The 21,186-nt window shown below is 40.3% G+C and overlaps 2 protein-coding genes and 1 pseudogene across 2 annotated transcripts; 2 read left to right on the top strand and 1 right to left on the bottom strand.

The window, feature by feature from the left end:
• The first annotated feature begins 258 nt into the window (after positions 1-258).
• Positions 259-921, top strand: LOC115676568 (F-box protein At1g11270-like). Its single transcript, XM_030599523.1, has one exon. It carries the CDS (start codon positions 259-261, stop codon positions 919-921), a length of 663 nt encoding a protein of 220 aa, XP_030455383.1.
• Positions 922-8,392: 7,471 nt separating this feature from the next.
• LOC115676569 (F-box protein At1g11270-like) lies at positions 8,393-9,762 on the top strand. The gene has a single exon (XM_030599524.2). It carries the CDS (start codon positions 8,429-8,431, stop codon positions 9,422-9,424), a length of 996 nt encoding a protein of 331 aa, XP_030455384.1. The 5' UTR covers positions 8,393-8,428; the 3' UTR covers positions 9,425-9,762.
• Positions 9,763-10,351: 589 nt separating this feature from the next.
• On the bottom strand, positions 10,352-20,981 carry LOC130140289 (uncharacterized; annotated as a pseudogene).
• Between the last annotated feature and the right edge of the window lie 205 nt (positions 20,982-21,186).

The following is a 21,186-nucleotide window of genomic DNA, read 5'->3' as shown; positions in this document are numbered from 1 at the left end:
CAGAAATATTATGCAAGCTTCCTATCGATTCAGTCCTGTGCTGCAGAGTGCAGATGTGTCTGCAAGGCCTGGTGTTACCTAACAAAATCAGCCACTTTCATCGAGCAGCTTTTGAGTAGCAATGATTACAAGGAACCGTGGCTTATCATTGAACCGTTTTGTGCGGATGATGACTCCACACAACTGTTTCTTTTGGTGGATATCGAGGGACGTAGGGTTGGACAGATTCACATTGATCCGCTAAAAGGACTTTCGGTCATGGGCACTTGCCGAGGATTGCTATGTGTAGGTTCTTACTCAGTTCTTGATCCTGTTTTTGTTTGCAATCCCATAACGAGGGAGTACAGAAGATTGCCAACATTAGGAGAAACAGTTATGGGTGGTCATCAAGTTGGACTCGGTTTCGATCCTTCAACAGGACAGTACAAAGCTCTACGGACATCTGTTAATGTTGAAGGAAGAAGGTGCTTCGAAGTGACTACACTGGGAGCGAGTTCGTGGAGGAGATTGGACGTACCCGATGGTTGGCAGGCTTATTTTATATATGAACCTGTATACTGGAGCGGGGCCATTCACTGGAAAGCCTCTGGAAAAGAACGTGATGTCATCATATCATTTGATGTGTGCCATGAGAAGTTTCGGATGATTTCATTTACCCAAGATGTTGGCCAATTCGACCTTGGAGTACGCCACGATAATAATGGTCAATCGCTCCTACCCCCCCAAGGTTTTGTCCCTGATGGAAATGCCGGGCTCACGACAAGGATCGAACCCAATGAACTTGGGCTGCTAGGATTCAGAGGATGCTTGACCATAGTAGAACATGATAACGAGTGGATGAGAGAATGGGAAGTCACGGGGGACAAGTTCGAAGACCTTTCCATCCGCTTTTGGGATTTTCATGATACTCACGTGGTATGAAATCCCTACATGACTTATATAGTCATTGGTAGGTTGGGCTCGGAATGTTTTCTCTTACGGGTAAGTGCTTGCAATGGTAATGTTTCCAACCGAAAAATGCACTTCACATATTTCTTCTTGTAAAAGGCAAATTACCTGTCGCTGGGCATCCCTAGCCTCCCTCCGAGGTTCACTACTATTCGCGGTTACAAGCCTAGCCTCGTATCACCCAAAACTGCGTGACTGAGAGTTGCTCTTCTTATCTCCTGGGGCTAAACTTTTTACTGTCTTCAGTCCGACCATTTGTGAGTACCAGGTTTTCTTCCCTATTTAGCCAATTCTGTCATTATTCAAGCAGCTATTTTGGAGAAATGTAACAAGGGATAAGCACTTCTAGTCTAGAAATAACTCTTTTCATTTAATATTGCCAATTGCAAGTACTGAAGGCTTGTTTGTGTTATTTTGTGAATTCACTTATGTTCTTCCCATAGTTAATGGAATTTCCTTGCAGAGAGGATCACGATGGGTTCTTCAATTTAGGAGAGCAAACGAAATTAAGTTATTGTAGGATGAGGGAGATCAAATCAATCTACATAGCAATGAATCCACTTATTCAGGCAGAAATTTTTAGCCCATCAAACTTAAAAAGAAACAGAAAAAATTGTTGGGAGTCATGACCAAAGGAGATTTGTTTTGGTTGAAATAGAAAAAGATAATATTCACGTTTGACTGATTGGGCATCTTTCAACAATTACGTACAGTGGAAGTCAATTTTAAAAGCCAAGAATCAGAAAATATTACGTTATTGGTGGGTCCAGGTAAAAATCAATTTTGTTGACTCCTTTAAGAGAAAACTTAAAAGGCGTGGATTCCTTGAAGGGCAGACTGGTTGAGTCGCACGCAGAGCAGCCGCACGAGAGGAAAGAAAAACTGAACGGTGAGCACTTCGGGGACACACGAGAAATAGAGACGGACGTGTTGTGTCCTGGAGTTCCTGTTTCTTTGGCCGTGCGGACGTGTTTAGGCACGGTGATATATGATATGAGTTTACATCGGATTGAGTTGTTTTATTTATAGACACTTTGGGTTTGGGTGTAATCTAGGTGTGGGAAACACTCGAGCATTTTGAGCACTTGAAACTCTGTAATTCTCTGATTTGATAGTCGATTATTTGCTGCTGGCTCTCTCCGTGGATATAGATACCGATACTCGGACCGAATCACGTAATCTCTGGTGTCTTTATTGTTCCTCGTTTATTTATCTGGTAATTTCGCATTGATTTAATTGCAAGATCCGTTAGAGTTTTTCGCGTTAAATTTCTACAAAATTAATCATGCTTGATGGGTTAACATTGAGATACCTGGTATGCTCAACAACTTTCAGAGAAAGTCATTAAGGCACAAGAATATGATCCGATTCCTTTGGATCATCACCACATGCAAACACTTCATTATTTCTACACTCGCTCGAGATTTGCTACCCGGCATGTTTACCTGGGCTACTACTCTCTTAAGGTAAACTTTCCGTTGTAAGAAGAAACGATAGTTCGCCCTGTGCATGAATTCGAATGCATGTACAGGGGATTACTATGCCATTAGTGCCAATTACTAGATTGATGTGGATTCAAGGCCGACATTGTAGTCTACTGTTAAGTAAATTTTGTGGAAGGACTGTATTGGCCACTGATCTAGGGTCACGAGCGACAAAAAAACCTTCTTACAGCCTACAATTTCGAGAAAAAGGTGAATCAGATTGATCGATTGCTGGATCTAAGTAGGGTTACCATAGAAGGAAGTGCGGAGAGTTCCACGTTAAAGTGAACACCCCAAAACTTTTATCGAAATAGCAATTCGCTTCATTTGGACAGATATTATCCATCTGAGTTAATTAGAAAAAAATCAATTTATATACACACACACACACAATGAAGGATTAAGATTCAAACAATGTGCGGAGACTAGAAAGGATCACCTAGAGAGAGGGTGAATAGGTGATATAGAAAATTCTTTTTCAATTTAAGACGGAAATAGTAGATAGAAAACAAAGTCTGAGCATCGTTCAGATTTTGAGCAAACTTTGAAAAGCAATTAAGTAAATGTGCAATGAAATAAATGAAAGGAGCTTTAGAGAAGAGAAAAATTGCACATAAGATATATAGTGGTTCGGCTTAGATCAAGCCTACATCCATTCTCTCATGCTGATAGCCTACTGACTGGATTCCACTAGATAATTAATTAAGAGATTACAGATTTTGAGTGATAACTCTTTGTGTAACATAGGCCACTCTATCACTCTTACAATATGTCTCTCAAGATCACAGTTTTTAGATCAAGAAAGACAAGTAACACTGATCGGAGTATGCTCAGACTCTGGAATAGATGATTTTGGATGTCGTCTCTTCTTTTGCTCCTCAATACTTTGTCTCCTTTTATACTCCTCCACTTCCAAACTAACCATTGGACAATCTTCAGATGATCATCTTCCAATCTTCATATTGGACATATTTACCTAAAGAGGATTGAGTAGCTATTGAGTGACAAAATATGAATCCCGCTGAATCTGGTCGTCCATACAACCAAAGCTTAGATTTCCATAAGAAGAGCCTCTCCATTTAGAAATAAACTTGTCTCGTGGTTGATTGTCAATCAATTTAAGATATTTTGCGATATAAATATCCCTTACAAAATAGCCTTTTAATATCGAGTCAATCCAGACTTTCCTTTTGTGAATTCCAAGCTAGATTACTAGCTGTTGTGAATGATCAGAGTTTGCGTCGAGAACCAAATGAGATCTGATTCTATAGTATCTAGTATTGTAATCAGAACGTATGTCAGGATGGGTTGTTCTTTAAAATCTGAGTCTTTTGATTCCACTACAAATGCTGAAGTTCGTCAAAGGTCGTATAAAGTCTGAACATAAGTATAAAGTCTGAGCTTCAAGAAGTAAAAGATTTGTCATCTTCAAAGTATAACTTCTTGAATCAAAATATTTAAGAACATTTATCGGACTTACAACACATATATGGATAGTTTTGTCAACTTCAAAATCTATTATAAGGTTTTCCCAACACAATGTTCCTAGATGGCACAAAATCTAGGTCCAAAACGATGTCAAGGTCAGGCGGGACCTCCGTGCTATCCTGTCGCTGAAGAGTATGAACCACACCCCAATAACTTTACGCGTCGATGATGGTAGTGAAGGCATCATATCACCGCCTCCAGGGGATCCTTTCCCACCTATCCGCCTGCCTTTCAAACACTTCACCTAGTATTTCGAAATGGTCGGCTTCGGGGGATCCTTGATCATGGTCGAACATAAGCAGAAGCAAATGCTGAGGTGGGAAGCCACTGGAGAGAATCTCGGAGGCCTCAAGGTCCACTTGCGGGAAGAGCACCACACTCACGTCCTATGACCCTGGGTTCTAATCTGCTCCAGGTTAGCACTATTGATACTTCAACAGTTTTGAAATATTTGAAAGCAATTGCTTTGGTAGGAGTTATGACAGCCATGAAAACCATCATTTTGTAGCGACTATATAATGGCTTTGTAACGGCCTTATAATGGCTTTATAACGATTTTGTAACGTTTGATTTATTTCTTCATAAAGCCCCCATTTATAACGGCTTTACAACGGTCATCATTTTAATAATTACCGATTGTTTTATAACGATTTCTTAACGGCTCTCTCTTTCTTCGGAATGTAAAATTAAACTTCAAACCACAATCCTTTAAAATACACCGAATTAAAAACGAGAATTTTCCTTTCCTTTTCAAATTTTTTCCTTTCTTTTCGGGTTTATACACATGACGTTATTTATGATTCTTCTATTATTTTGTGCTGAATAAAGACGAATGCCTATTGTATCTTGAGAGGATAGCCGCGAGAGCCTATTGCACCAAGTTTCGTAATTCGAGGGACGAAATTAACTTTAAGGACAGTGCTAGCACGCCTCAGACAATTTATCTTATTTTTTTCATCCTTTTCAACGGATTTCCAACAATTCTTATTTTTCATGTTATCTAATATTTTTCCAACAATTTTAAGTATAAATTTACTGCCATAAAACCTAGTCTCCAATCTCCAGCAAGTCTTCTCTTGCCGCAAGGAGGACGATTTTGGCGATTCCGCCGAACCGATCGACCCTTCCAATTCAGACCCCGTCCCGGGCAGCACGAACGCCAACAATTGCTAAAACCAATCGTCCTGGTTACCAACAGACAGAATCGAGTCTCTTGGCCTCGCTTACCTCGTCACAGCTTTCGTCTTTTGTTTGCTTTTGCAAGAACTTTCCATCAAAGCAGTAAAATTGACCTGGGAAAGTCTCTCTCTGGTCACACACACCCAAGAAGAAAACAAGTGACACCCAGGTTTGGGTACTCTCTGACTCAGCCACATATGAAGTGTCAAAAGGGCACATCACATAATAGGGTTTTTGTGCATTTACATGCATTCCTCTCATTTATCATGCCTAACCTCTAAATAATGTCTAAACCATGATTTTTTTTTTGTTTCGGTTTGAACTTTTGGAAACAATGGCCGCACGTTTGACTCTAAGACAATATCAAATTCGGAAGTCGCGGGTTCGATTTCGAGTGCCCCTTATATCCATGTCTGGGTTACTCATATGTGGGCGTATCTTAGGTCCAACGAGTTCTTTCACCAACGTATGTTGGACTCATGAGGCTTTCGTCCAGCTTTCCTGCAAGCATGGAGTGTCGAGATGCGAAGCAAATTCCGCATTGCGCTCGAACAACTCGAGTGTTTCGGAGAAGATGGTTGCTCGCTCAACTTTAGCTACGCGACTTGTGTTTCGTGGGCAAGATTTCGACGCACTACATCGTTCTACGCATGACCAAACCTATGGAATCCGATCAAGGCTTGGTCTGCTCCGAAATTTGCAAAGCAATGTTTTTTTCCTTTGGGGGGGTTTGGATAATGAAGTTGGGTCAGCTCATGGCTATGCCCAGCCCGCCCATTTAAGCATCTTGGGCCTGAATTAAAGCCCAACAATGAGGCACAAGAGTGGAAGGGGCGAATAAAAGAAAGGAGCGCTCTAGCTCTCACTTGAAGTACAGGAGTGAGAATTGCTCGGCCAACGGGATCAAAGATGCTCTTATTTCGCCAAGTCCATAAGTACCATAATGCATATACAAGTAGGATTGAACTCACTAGATTTCACAATATGTTAGAAGGTGCAGCTCTTGGGATTGAGGTTTCTGCCTTGTTATCAAAGCATATTCCCGAGCAAAGGGAATTGAGTTCCTTTACATCTCTATCTATTAAGTTCAATCTCTTTCTTACTTGGAAAGCAATTGTGCCGAACATGGACCAATTAACTCGCGGATGGCGTGACCACTAATGTCATTTCGGTTGAATCGGGAGATAAATCGCTTGAATTGAACTAGATTTCAAGAGCGCAATAGCGAATGTGCCACTAATTTTCAATTTTCCCAATTTATAATCATTATAAATTTAAAACTTAACATAACGGGTGTTTCTTCTAGATTATCAAGAGATGGGGTTAATAAGCGAGATAGATTACACTATGGAATAATCTTGTTGTAAAATCATGGGAAGCATTAAATATGTGCTCAATTGTATTTATGTCCTTATTTCTTGACTTTCAATTATTTACTGCAGGCATATGAAAGGAAGGTTTTTTTTTTGGTCAGAAGAAAGGAAGGTTAAATAAGTGAGAAAAATGACGTGCTTGGCTTCAATATATAATTTAATTTTTTATCAGCTTAAAATTCTTAATATTTAATCTTTATCACAAAAGCTTAATATGGTAAATACAAACAACTCATTAATATAAATTAAAAGCTAAAACATAGATGAGGGTAGAATAGACAAAACAAACACACAAAAAAGACATAAAGTCTTCTTCGTCGACGAGAAAGAGAAGAACATGAGCTCGAACCACTTGAATGACCCATTTCGATGATCAAACTCAAGATTGCGAGCAAAGTTGGTTTCTTGATGGTAGAACTGTCGACTCCCCTCTGTCTTTTTTCGTACGAATTTCGTGTTGGAATGAGGAAGATTCATGGTTGACACAGTTGTGTTCTCTGTTTCTCGATGTTTTTTCTCTTTTCTTTTCGTTGCTCGTTCATTGATGCTCGCATCAGTTGAAAATCTGTCTGATCTTGCTGATGAGCCTCGCACTTGCAGTGAAGTACGATCCGAATTTGCTCGGCCATTTTCCTCCTGTTCTTGGGTGGTTCTTTTTCCGTCCCCTGAATCTGTACTCACTGGCAAAAGCTGTATTCTTGTCTCTCCCGCTTGTGTGATCGATGATCTAAATACGTATTTTGCTGCTTCGTTTCCTTGCTTCGTTGCAGTTATCTCCATCAAAGGGAAATTCATCTTTGTTTCTTGGGAGTTCCGATTTCTTTTCGTTCCTGAAAGGTCGCATCTTGTTCTTGTTATAGATAGGGTAGAGTTTAGAAAACACGAGCAAAATTTTCTCATTTTGTTGCATCAGAGTGAAGAATATGATAGTATCGAGGTTTTTTTGTGATGTCAAGTCCAGCGCTTTAAACTCACAATTAGTTCATGATCTCTGGCTAATATTTCAAATCAAGTAGAAATGGAGGTTAAGGGAAGTGTAGGCGGTTGTAGATGGAAAACGGGAACCTTTTGAATACCCAAATTCGGTTTAGAAAGTGCAATGAGCACTAAAGCTAGGAGGATTTCGAACTTTATCGTCGCTTACTCGCAAGACCTTACTTTATTGTTTCAATCACCACTTCACTGTGCACTCACTTGCACACACGTGTCTCGCACGCACTGATCACTCACTTCCCTACCTCTTACCCTTTGTCAGTTGTTTTACACTTGCTCAAAATGGCAGCCTGGATCCTAATGTTGGTGCCTATGGTAGTTTCCATCTGCCCAAGAGTTCTGGACATTTGCAGCCACATGCTGGTAAGCCTAGTATGATGATGAACTGGATATAAATCTGACTTAGGTGTCTGAGAGAGTACTAGAGAGATATATATGTAATGATAGTCCTAGAGATATTTGTAGAGAGAGAAAGAGAGGTGTTAATTGCGAAGTAACAAGTTGATGTGACTATCTTGGTTTTGGGGATTGTTAATATCGCTAAAGGGTATTAATATAATTTGTTATTGTCATTTGAGTGGTCTATCATTTTGGAAACATTGATATAATTGATGCCGTCATTATAATTTGTTTTACTATGTGGGTGTCTTGAGATAATCGGTTATTGACTAGGTAAAAATTTTGCCATATCTAGTAGCGATGCAGAATGGTTATTTATAAATTACATACTATGTTGATGGTACATTTTTTATCGTTGCTTGCTCGCAAGACCTTACTTTATTGTTTCAGTCACCACTTCACAGTGCACTCTCTTGCGCGCACGCCTCTCGCACGCACTGGTCACTCACTTCGCTCCCTCTTCCCCTTTTTGTTCTACTTCTTTTTTACTCTTGGGTTACTGAATTTATTTGTGGGTAACTTGCAGAAGCATAACTAAGAAGAGATTGATATATTTCGTCTTGAATGGAGACATCAGAGAAAAGAAGCAGCAGTAGCGACGAGAGCATTCCCTACTTGTCTCCAGAGATTATATCAGAAATATTGTGCAAGCTTCCTATCGATTCAGTCCTGCGCTGCAGATGTGTCTGCAAGGCCTGGTGTTACCTAACAAAATCAGCCACTTTCATCGAGCAGCTTTTGAGTAGCAATGATTACAGGGAACCGTGGCTTATCCTGGAACCGTTTTGTGCGGATGATGACTCCACACAACGGTTTCTTTTGGTGGATATTGAGGGACGTAGGGTTAGACAGATTCACATTGATCCGCTAAAAGGACTTTCGGCCATGGGCACTTGCCGAGGATTACTATGTGTAGGTTCTTACTCAGCTCTTGATCCTATTTTTGTTTGCAATCCCATAACGAGGGAGTACAGAAGATTGCCAACATCAGGAGAAACAATTATGGGCGGTCATCAAGTTGGACTCGGATTCGATCCTTCAACAGAAAAGTACAAAGCTCTGCGTACATATGTTAATATTGAAGGAAGAAGGTGCTTCGAAGTGACTACACTGGGAGCGAGTTCGTGGAGGAGATTGGATGTACCTGAAGGTTGGCAGGCTTATTTTGTATATGAACCTGTATTCTGGAACGGGGCCATTCACTGGAAAGCTTCTGGAAATGAACGTGACGTCATCATATCATTTGATGTGTGTCATGAGAAGTTTCGGATTATTTCATTTACCCAAGATGTTGGCCAATTCGACCTTGGAGTACGCCACGATAATAATGGTCAATCGCTCCTACCCCCCCAAGGTTTTGTCCCTGATGGAAATGCCCCCCTCGCGACAACGATCGAAGCCAATGAACTTGAGCTGCTAGGATTCAGAGGATGCTTGACTATAGTAGAACATGATAACGAGTGGATGAGAGAATGGGAAGTCACGGGGGACAAGTTCGAAGACCTTTCCATCTGCTTTTGGGATTTTCATGATATGACATGGTGTGGAATCCCTACATGACTTATTTAGTCATTGGTAGGTTGAGCTCGGAATGTTTTCTCTTACGGGTAAGTGCATGCTATGGTAACATTTCCAACCGAAAAATGCACTTTACATATTTCTTCCCGAAAAAGGCGAATTACCTGCCACTAGACATCCCTGGCCTTCCTCCGAGGTTCACTACGATTCGTGGTTACGAGCCTAGCCTCGTATCACCCGAAACTGCATGACTAAGAGTTGCTCTTCTTATCTCTCAAAGCTAAAATTTTTATTGTCTTTAGTCTAACCCTTTGTGAGTACTGCATTTTCTCCCCCATTTAGCCAGTTCTGTGATTATTCAAGCAGCCATTTTGCAGAAATGTAACAAGGGATGATGATATGAATATGTGCGGAAGATGATCGTTCTACGAAGATCTATGAGTTACGAATTGCTGACCTCAACCCCCAATCGAACCTGTGATTGGTAATATCGGTATGAACGCGACCTGTTGACGAACCTGTGTCAACCAATCCACGCTATAACGCCACGAACAAGAGAATTCGCGATCTTGCTCGATAAGTTTAATTCGATCGCCACAAGGGAGCCTTGATAAGATCTAGTCCTCAAAAGAACTCAAGAAGAAAACTTCTCTCTATAAAATTATGTCTCCCCTCTTAGAAATCTATAAGCAACCTTCTATAGGGTGCTAACCCTAATCCTAATCCTACTAGGATTAAAATTACAAAAATAACCTTAATTGCTAAAATTCGTCCAAAAATGGAAAAAAGGCCTAAAAGTTCATCTAAACGACTCCAAATCACTAAAAAACGTCATCAATCACTACTAAAGTAGTGAGTATTGATCAGCGGCCCGTTTCTAAGCGTCCATCCAAATTTGAGCCAATTCGGTGTTCGCCAATTCTAAGCTCCTTCGGAATTCGCTGGACCAAGAGTAATCATGTTGCGCCAAGGAGCTTCAGAATCTTCAAGTCTCAAATCCAGATTGTCTCCATTCCAAATATCTTGAACCATGATACCGACAGCTTGTTTGAATTCCTTCGCTCTCGCTCGAGTGATCGAGCCTAGCGGATAGAACAACGGGTCCCTAGCACCTCCTCCTCGATAGGGTTCGATGTCCACATCATTCCCTCCCCCGTGCAAAGGATTTGCCCTCAAATCAGCATCTGCATCAAAAAGAGTCAAATCAGAAACATTGAAAGTAGCACTAATACCATACTCACCTGGAAGGTCAAGCTTGTAAGCATTATCGTTGACTCTTTCCAACACCATAAATGGTCCATCCCCTCGCGGTAGCAATTTAGAGCGTCGCTGTTTGGGGAAACGCTCTGTGCGCATATGAACCCAAACCCAATCACCGGGTTCAAACACTACTTTCTTGCGCCCTTTGTTGGCTTGCTTTGCATACTGCTCTGTCTTAAGCTCAATATTCAGCCGTGTCTTCTCATGCAAAGTCTTCACAAATTCAGCTTTCTTAGCACCATCTAAATCCACACACTCAGCAACAGGCAAAGGGGTTAAATCTAACGGAGTTAAGGGATTAAAACCATAGACAACCTCAAACGGTGTGAATTTAGTAGCAGAATGCACGCTCCTATTATAAGCAAACTCAACATGCGGTAAACAATCTTCCCAAGACTTAATGTTCTTTTTAATGATAGCACGTAATAATGTCCCTAAAGTCCTATTAACTACTTCAGTTTGACCATCAGTTTGTGGATGACAAGTAGTAGAGAATAAAAGTTGTGTACCTAACTTCTTCCACAATGTCTTCCAAAAGTAGTTTAGAAATTTAGTATCTCGATCAGAAACAATGGACCTAGACATGCCATGCAAATGCACAACCTCACGAAAGAACAATTCAGCAACATTCGATGCATCATCAGATTTATGACAAGGTATAAAATAAGCCATCTTTGAAAATCTCAACAACCACAAAAATAGAATCCTTGCCATGCTTAGACCTAGGCAATCCTAACACAAAATCCATAGAGATATCAACCCAAGGATGCGTCGGGATAGGCAAAGGTGTATACAAACCATGTGGTTTAATTGTAGACTTAGCCTGCTTACATGCGATACATCTCTCACAAACTCGTGTGACATCTCGTTTCATGTGTGGCCAAAAAAAATGTTTATGCAGCACTTCATAAGTCTTATTGATTCCAAAATGCCCCATTAAACCACCACTATGTGCCTCTCGCACTAATAACTCGCGCAAAGAGCATCTAGGCAAACACAACTTATTTTCACGAAAGAGATATCCATCATGCCTATAAAACTTTTCAAACGCGGCATGCTCACAAGCTTCAAATACTCTTCCAAAATCATCATCGTCAGCGTATAAACCTTTGATATGCTCGAAACCTAGACACTTTGCTCCTAGAGTAGTTAGAATTGCGTACCTTCGAGAAAGTGCATCGGCTACCACATTTTCCTTACCTTTTTTGTACTTGATTAGATATGGAAAAGTCTCAATGAACTCCATCCATTTGGCATGTCTTTTGTTCAACTTTTGCTGCCCCCTCAAGTATTTTAAGGTTTCGTGGTCGGTGTAGATCACAAACTCTTTTGGCCACAAGTAATGTTGCCAGGTCTCCAAAGCTCGCACCAAAGCATACATTTCCTTATCGTAAGTCAGATAATTCAATGTCGCTCCGCTTAACTTCTCACTGAAATACGCTATGGGACGTCCTCCTTGCATCAACACAGCTCCAATTCCTGTACCAGAAGCATCGCATTCTATCTCAAAAGTAGTACTGAAATTCGGTAAAGATAACAAATGAGCATTAGTCAACTTATCCTTTAACAGATTGAATGCTCTCTCTTGCTCTTCTCCCCATGTGAAACCCACGTGCTTCTTGATAACCTCGGTTAAAGGTGCGGCGATGGTGCTGAAATCTTTTACAAATCTACGATAGAAACTGGCTAAACCATGAAAGCTGCGCACCTCTCCTACTGTCTTAGGTGTCGGCCATTCACGGATTGCTTTCACCTTTTCTTCATCAACCTGTATTCCATCAGCACTAACAACAAAGCCTAGAAATACTAATTTGTCAGTTACAAAACAGCACTTCTTTAGGTTAGCATATAATTGCTCAGCCCTTAAAACCTGCAAAACAGCTCGCACATGCTCAATATGGTCATCAGGGCTTCGACTATATATCAAGATATCATTAAAATAGACAACTACAAATCGACCAATAAAAGCACGCAGAACATGATTCATAAGTCGCATGAAAGTACTAGGTGCATTAGTTAAACCGAATGGCATGACTAACCACTCATACAACCCGTACTTGGTCTTAAATGCAGTTTTCCATTCATCCCCATCTTTCATCCTAATTTGATGATAACCACTTTTCAGATCAATTTTAGTAAATATGCAAGCTCCATGCAATTCATCCAACATGTCATCTAGCCTAGGAATAGGATGTCGATACTTTACCGTTATGTTATTGATTGCTCGGCAATCAACACACATTCGCCAAGACCCATCCTTCTTTGGCACCAACAAAACAGGAACAGCACACGGGCTAAGAGACTCTCTCACATATCCTTGCTTTAGTAATTCGCTAACTTGCTGCTGAAGTTCCTTTGTCTCTTCAGGATTGCTTCGATATGCGGGTCGGTTAGGCAATGGTGCACCAGGAATCAAATCGATTTGATGCTCTATGTCTCGAATTGGTGGTAAACCTCCAGGAAGCTCATCAGGAAAGACATCTTCAAATTCCTGCAACAAAGACACGATAGAACTTGGCAAATTTGGGTCAAGTTCGTTAGTAGTAAACAGTGCCTCCTTGTACAAAAGTACAAGTATCGGTCGGTCCAGAATTAAAGCTCTCCTCACTTCACTCGATTTTGCATAGAAATTCTTTTCTCTCTTTTCTTTTCTCTCTCCTTTTCTCTCGGTTTTTACCACTCTACTCTTATCTTCCTCTCCTTTTACTTGCGTCTCAGAGTTTCCACGCAGACCCTCAGTTTTATCACTTTTTCTCTCTCTCTCTCAGCCTCACGTTGTAGTTTCAATTGATCTTCATACACCTCAGTAGGTGTCATTGGCACCAATGTGTATGTCTTCTGATTCATCACCAATGAATATCGGTTAGTGTACCCATCATGATGTACCTTTCGATCATACTGCCATGGCCTACCAAGTAAAAGATGCCCTGCTTGCATAGGTATAACATCACACATCACCTCATCCTTATATCGCCCTATCTCAAATGGAACTCGGACTTGCTTCGATACTTTTACTTCACCACTATCATTCAACCACTGCAATCTATATGGTCTTGGATGCTTTGCAGTCTTCAATCCCAACTTCTCCACCATGGTACAACTTGCTACATTTGTACAACTACCTCCATCAACAATCAAGCTACAAATCTTACCATTCACCAAGCATCTTGTATGAAACAAGTTATCGCGTTGCTGGTGATGCTCCTCCTCTTTGACTTGAACACTAAGAGAACGCCTAACCACCATCAATTCACCCTTTGCTGGCATCTCAACATCACTACAATCGTCCAATGGTGGCATGCCATCATCCTCTTCCTCCCTCTCACTTTCTGATTCAACATTATTATGTCCAGTCATGATCATCACCCTCCTATTAGGGCACTGATTTGCCATATGACCCCTGCCCAAACACTTGAAATATTTAATATCACGAGTCTTAGTATTAGGGTTTTCAGTTTTACCTGAAGCCGGATTCGAACCAACTTTGCCATCCTTCTCCTTCTCCTTCAAAGTTTCAATCTTGATATTATTTCCCTTCCAATTCGGCTTCTCGTCTCTCTTCCAATTAGACTTCCAATTCGAGCTTGAACCTCCACTACTCTTGTAATTTCGGTCCAGCTTCAATTGCCTCTCAACTTTGATGGCTTTGTCCACTAATTCCTCCAATTCAACGTAGTGTTGCAGCTCTACCACCCTTGCTATATCTCGGCTCAAACCACACAAAAATCGTGACATTGTGGCCTCACGGTCTTCCACCACATTAGCACGGATCATAGCAATATCCATCTCTTTATGGTATTCTTCCACACTCCTATTACCTTGTGTGAGATTTTGCAGCTTATGGAACAAGTCTCTGTGGTAATGACTAGGTATAAAGCGCCTCCTCATCACTGCTTTCATCTCATCCCACGTTTCTATTGGTCTTTCACCATTGCGTCTCCTGCTAGTCACAAGTTGATCCCACCAAATTATAGCATAATCAGTGAATTCAACAGCTGCAATTTTTACCTTTTTGAGCTCCGAATATCGCTGGCAATCAAATACCATCTCCATCCGTTTCTCCCGTTCTAGATACGCATCAGGATCATTCTTTCCTTGAAAAGATGGAATCTTCATCTTGATGTTGCCAAGCTCATCATCTTCTCGACGTCTAAATCCTCGGCGTCCGTTTCTCCTCTCAAACCTGGCATCTCGATTATCTTCTGTATCAGACACATATGCATCATCAAATTGCCGCTGCCATCTAGGTTGTGCCCTAGGCTCCTCTCGCTGATTTTGTGGCCTCCCTCGTGGTGGCTCTCGGTCATCTTCAAGTCTCGTCTCACATCTTGCAACTCGGTTGCTAAGTGCTTCAATTTGTAAACTCAATTGCTTGGATGCTCTAGAATTGCATCATCCCTTGGATGAGTGCGATCCTCCCTTTGATTCACACTTCCCTGGCCCGAGCGACATTTTTTTAACCTGCAAGAAAATGTTAGAGATAAAAAGAAATCTCACTAGTCACTCCCTCACGTTTTCTGCTCAAAGTGTTTGTCACTCCTCTCGTGTTTAACTCAATTTCGGCTTTTTTCTTCCCTCAATTAAACTCACACACTCTTGCCTTTTACCTCTCGTTTTCTTCTAGCAAGCTCTTTTTTTCAGACTTGAATCCAGTCTCAGAAGCTCCTCACAACAATCGATAAACCACCAAGCAAGATCAAATTCAGCAATATACCGCTCAACTCAGCAATTCAGCAAATTTTCGCTAAATTCGGATTCAGATTTAATTTCTGCTACTGAATTTTATTTTATTTTTTCTATTCGGTCCAACTATCAATGATAAAAAAAAAAAACGAGTCGTCCTCTTGAATGTTTTTTTTTTGCCGAATTTTTTTTTTTTCGAATTTTTTTTTTTCGAATTTTTTTTTTGGCTTTTTTTTTTTTGCCGATTTTTTTTTTGGCTTTTTTTTTTTTTTTGACGAACTCAAGTACAATATAAAAAAAAAACAACTAGGACCGAAAACCCTAAATCAAAGTTGAAATCACAGCAAGAACAAATTCAGAACCCTAATTCGATTAATAACGAAACCCTAATTCTATAAACCCTAGTTTCTATAAACCCTAGATTGATGAATGAAAAGCAGTAAAAGTAGGATAACTAGACCTTGTAGAACCAGCTCTGATACCAGATGATATGAATATGTGCGGAAGATGATCGTTCTACGAAGATCTATGAGTTACGAATTGCTGACCTCAACCCCCAATCGAACCTGTGATTGGTAATATCGGTATGAACGCGACCTGTTGACGAACCTGTGTCAACCAATCCACGCTATAACGCCACAAACAATAGAATTCGCGATCTTGCTCGATAAGTTTAATTCGATCGCCACAAGGGAGCCTTGATAAGATCTAGTCCTCAAAAGAACTCAAAAAGAAAACTTCTCTCTATAAAATTATGTCTCCCCTCTTAGAAATCTATAAGCAACCTTATATAGGGTGCTAACCCTAATCCTAATCCTACTAGGATTAAAATTACAAAAATAACCTTAATTGCTAAAATTCGTCCAAAAATGGAAAAAGGCCTAAAAGTTCATCTAAAAGACTCCAAATCACTAAAAAACGTCATCAATCACTACTAAAGTAGTGAGTATTGATCAGCGGCCCGTTTCCAAGCGTCCATCCAAATTTGAGCCAATTCGGTGTTCGTCAATTCTAAGCTCCTTCGGAATTCGCTGGACCAAAAGTAATCATGTTGCGCCAAGGAGCTTCAGAATCTTCAAGTCTCAAATCCAGATTGTCTCCATTCCAAATATCTTGAACCATGATACCGACAGCTTGTTTGAATTCCTTCGCTCTCGCTCGAGTGATCGGGCCTAGCGGATAGAACAACGGGTCCCTAGCACCTCCTCCTCGATAGGATTCGATGTCCACATCAGATAAGCACTATTAGTCTAGGAATAACTCTTTTCATTCAACCTTGCCAATTGCAAGTATTGAAGGCTTGTTTGTGTTATTTTGTGAATTCACTTATGTTCTTCCCATAGTTAATGGAATTTCCATGCAGAGAGGATGACGATGGGTTCTTCTGTTTAGAAGGAGAGTAAACGAAATTATGTTTTTGTAGGATGAGGGAGATCAAATCAATCTACATAGAAATGAATCCACTTATGCTGCCAGAAATTTTTAGCCCATCAAACTTAAAAAGAAATAGAGTAAATAGTTGGGATTCATGACCAAATTAATCATGCTTGATGGGGTAACATTGAGATACCTGGTATGCTCAACAACTTTTAGAGAAAGTCATTAAGGCACAAGAATATGATCTGATTCATTTGCATCATCATTGTTAAAATATGTCTCGAGTTTGAGCCCGATAGACGAAACCCAACCCAAGATAAATTAAAGGAAAATCGAAGTTGAATATCTATGGATGTCCATCGTGAAAATCTATATTTCCTGTTCAATTTTGGAGTGCAAAGCCACGTTGGAATTCTGATCGTGAAAAATAGACTTAAAAAAGGAAAGTGGATATTTGGATTTCAAGTTGCTGATTCGTTGAGTCCAACAAAAGTTCCAGTAGATTACGGAAATCAATTTCCGTATAAACGTTGGTCAACAAAATAGGAAAGTGGACTTGGTTTCCTTCTCTAATTCAGCATGTGTCAATAAAGGAAATAACAGAAGTCCAACTTCTAGTGGGACTTGGCAAAGAGCAGTATATATTGACTGATATATATATATATATATATATATATATATATATATATATATATATATATATATGCGTATATACAAGTCACGGGATGCTTCTTCACGTAGACTTGAAGTGCCGAAGTCTTGGTTGGCAGTTGTTGATGCAGTCCTCTTGAAGCGCCGTTTCCTCTCTGAGTGCCGTGGGTCATCCATAGGTTCTGGGTGCTTGGGAGTGGGTTCGTGGTTTTGTTCATGGAATTACACCAAAAATTCAAGTGTTTGAAGCTATTTGTGTATAATTCTTTTGCGAGATTAAGAGATTATTTCGTGAGGAATTGTGGACTAAACACTACGTGAGTTATTGGGTGTAATTGGGGCTTGGACAACACTTAGAGTGTTTGAGTAACTCGAGTATGGTTGTAATCTCCTTTGTATCGTTTGATCTATAGTGAAATTTCGTGCTGCTCTCCCCGTGGACGTAGGTCACTACGACCGAACCACGTAAATCTAGTATCTGATTTATTTTCTTCTTGTGTCAATTTTACTGTTCGATCGCTTAGCTTCCGCAACAATCACCACATGCAAACACTTCATTATTTCGATTTGCGCTCGAGATTTGCTACATGGCATGTTTACGTGGGCTACTCTCTTAGGGTGAACTTTTTGTCATAAGAAGAAACGATAGTTTGCACTGTGCATGAATTGGAATGCATGAACAAGGGATTACCATGCCATGAGTGCCAAGTACTAGATTGATGTGAATTCAGGGCCGACATTGTAGTCTACCATTAAGTAAATTTTGTGGAAGGACTGTATTGGCCACTGATCTAGGGTCACGAGCAACAAAAAACAAACTTCTTACAGCCTACAATTCGGGAAATAGGTGAATTAGATCGATTGATTGCTGGATCTAAGTAGGGTTACCATAGAAAGATGTGCAGAGAGTTCCACGTTAAAGTGAACACCCCAAAACTTTTGTCAAAATAGCAATTCGTCTCATTTGGACGGTTATAATCCATCCGAGTTAATTAGAAGGAATTCAAGAGAGATATATATACACACACAATGAAGGATTAAGATTTAAACAATGTGCCTAGACGGCACAACATCTAGGTCCAAAACGTATCAAAATCGGTTTGACCATATGGCAGGTCTAGTCATGTCCACCATACAACAAAAGCCACCCGCGCATCGCACACTTGGGACACGACTCGATTAAGCAAAGTCGGGGTCTTGACTGGTAGAATTGTTGATACCTTCCTTTCCCTATGAGAATCTCTCTGTGTGAATTGGAAAAGATTGATGGTTTCCATGACTGTTCACTTTATCTCTTGTTCTTGTTCTTTTGCCTTTTGGGTCCTTTAAATAATGGCTTTCCGAGCTAAGAATCTTGCTGATCGCATCGATGTGCCTTGGATTTGATTTGATCTGATCTCATTTGGGCATTTTCCTTTTGTTCTTGTCTGATTTTCCCTATGAGAATCTCTCTGTGTGAATTGGAAAAGATTGATGATTTCCATGACTGTTCACTTTATCTCTTGTTCTTGTTCTTTTGCCTTTTGGGTCCTTTAAATAATGGCTTCCCGAGCTAAGAATCTTGCTGATCGCGTCGATGCGCCTTAGATTTGATTTGATCTGATCTCATTTGGGCATTTTCCTTTTGTTCTTGTCTGATATACGAGCTCCCAAGGGCTGATGATAAGGAGTTGCTGGCTAAAGTTCATGCTCAGCATTTTACAAATGAGTTCTGTGGTTATCTTTTCCTTGTACAGGAACACGAATCTTTGTTTCTTGGAAGTTCCCATTCTTATGAGTACTAGCAATTTCATCTCGTTTGAGCAATTAAACACAGAGCATAAATGAGAGCCAAAATGTTTCTCATTTTTCATTGCATCTGGGTGAAGAATGTGAAGTGGGGATAGTGACACTATCATTGTAGAGCAACTTTATAAGAATGTGAAGTGGGGCAGCGCCCCCGGGCCGCCAGAGGCTTTATATATTCAGTCATAGAAGGATTTATATGGAAAAGTTAAATATTTTAGGCTATATGGGCAACTTTGTAATTTGTGCCATGTAGGGTTTCGCTATATATATTTAGGGCGAAACAGGTCTCAAAGATAGAGAGCAAGATATGAAAAAGAGTGGCTATATACTTTTCTACGTTATTAGTGAAACGGATCTCATCTCTCCGTGGATGTAGGTAGGTGGAACGTCTCCCCTGTTGAACCACGTAAATTCTTGTGTTGTGCGAATTTCCATTACTTTCTTGCATCGTTGATAGGATCAAATTTAGATATTCGACAAACTTCAGGGTCGAATCCGATTGCCTCCCGTCTTTGGACGCATGCAAAGAAGAATTTCACATCCTCCACTTCCCTGAAGAATTTGGGATGTCACTTCGCGCATCGATGATGGTAGTGAAGGCATCATGTCACCACCGCCAGGGGATCCTTTCCGACATACCCGCTTCATGTCGAGCGCCTGACCAAGCATTTCGAAATGGTCGGCTTCGGGGGATCCTTGAACTTGGTCGAATATAAGAAGGAGCGAATGCTGATGTGGGAAGCGACTGGAGAGAATCTTGGCGGCCTCAAGATCAACTTGCGGGAAGAGCACCACACTCACGTCCTGTGACCCCAGGTTCTTATCTGCTCCAGGTTAGCACGGTTGATATTTCTAACAGTTTTGAAATATTTGAAAGTAATTGCTTTGATAGAAGTATTGATCGCTATGAAAGCCATCATTTGGATTGATCGCACTGCTAAATGACCTTTGTAATGTCTTGATAACGACTTTATAACGTTTGATTAATTTCTTCATAAACCCTCCATTTATAACGGCTTTACAATGGTCATCACGTTAGTAATCACCAATTATTTTATGACGATTTCTTAACGGTGCTCTCTTTCTTCGAAATATAAAATTAAACTTCAAACCACAATCCTTTAAGATAAACCGAATTAAAAAAGAGAATTTTCCTTTCCTTTTCAAATTTTCTCTTTTCTTCGCATGTTATACACTTAGCGTTATTCAGGATTCTTCTATTATTTTGTACAAAATAAAGAAGAAGGTCTATTGTATCTTGAGAGGATAGCTGTTATAGCCTATCGCACTGAGTTTAGTACTCCAAGGAACGAAATAAACCTTAAGGACAGTGCTCATTGAGGAAAAGAAATTTCCGAGGAAAAGAATACGTTCTTCTACTCATTGCAATGACTTAATAGAGATATATATACAAGTTTGGTCTAAACTTCCTCCTACTAATATGGTAACAGGATATTCACAAATAACAAAACGATTCCTTCTAATATGGTGCTAATCTATTCCTAAAATAAAATATTACAACAATCAGCTAATTGACATCTCACGCCAACACTCCCCCTCAAGTGGGTGAAAAAATGTCTTTGATACCCAACTTGAAAAGTGAGCTTTTGAAGTCCCTCCCAGATACAGCTTTAGTTAGCATGTCTGCCAGTTGATCACTTGATCTGATGAACAGGATTTGAATGACCCCTTCTTCCAGCTTCTCTTTGATGAAATTACGATCAATCTCCACATGTTTAGTTCGATCATGTTGTACTGGATTTTCAGAGATACTTATAGCTGCCTTATTGTCACAAAAGAGTCTCATTCCTATTCTTGGAGGGTAACCCAGTTCAGTCATCAACCTTTTTAACCAAAGCAGTTCACATGAAGGAGGAGATGAAAGCTTTAGAAAAGAATGGAACTCGGAGACTAGTAACTCTTCCAACAGGGAAAAATGCAGTGGGTTGCAAGTGGGTTTTCACGATAAAGTATAAGTCGGATGGGTCCGTTGATAGATATAAGGCACGACTCGTGGCAAAGGGGTATACACAGACATATGGAGT

Source organism: Syzygium oleosum, unplaced genomic scaffold (assembly GCF_021117445.2).
Source record: "Syzygium oleosum isolate NSW1041296 unplaced genomic scaffold, Sole_v2.1 Sole_v2.17, whole genome shotgun sequence".
Lineage (NCBI taxonomy): Eukaryota > Viridiplantae > Streptophyta > Magnoliopsida > Myrtales > Myrtaceae > Syzygium > Syzygium oleosum.
The sequence above is the reverse complement of the archived record's forward strand: the minus strand, read 5'-3'. Positions and strand labels throughout refer to the sequence as shown.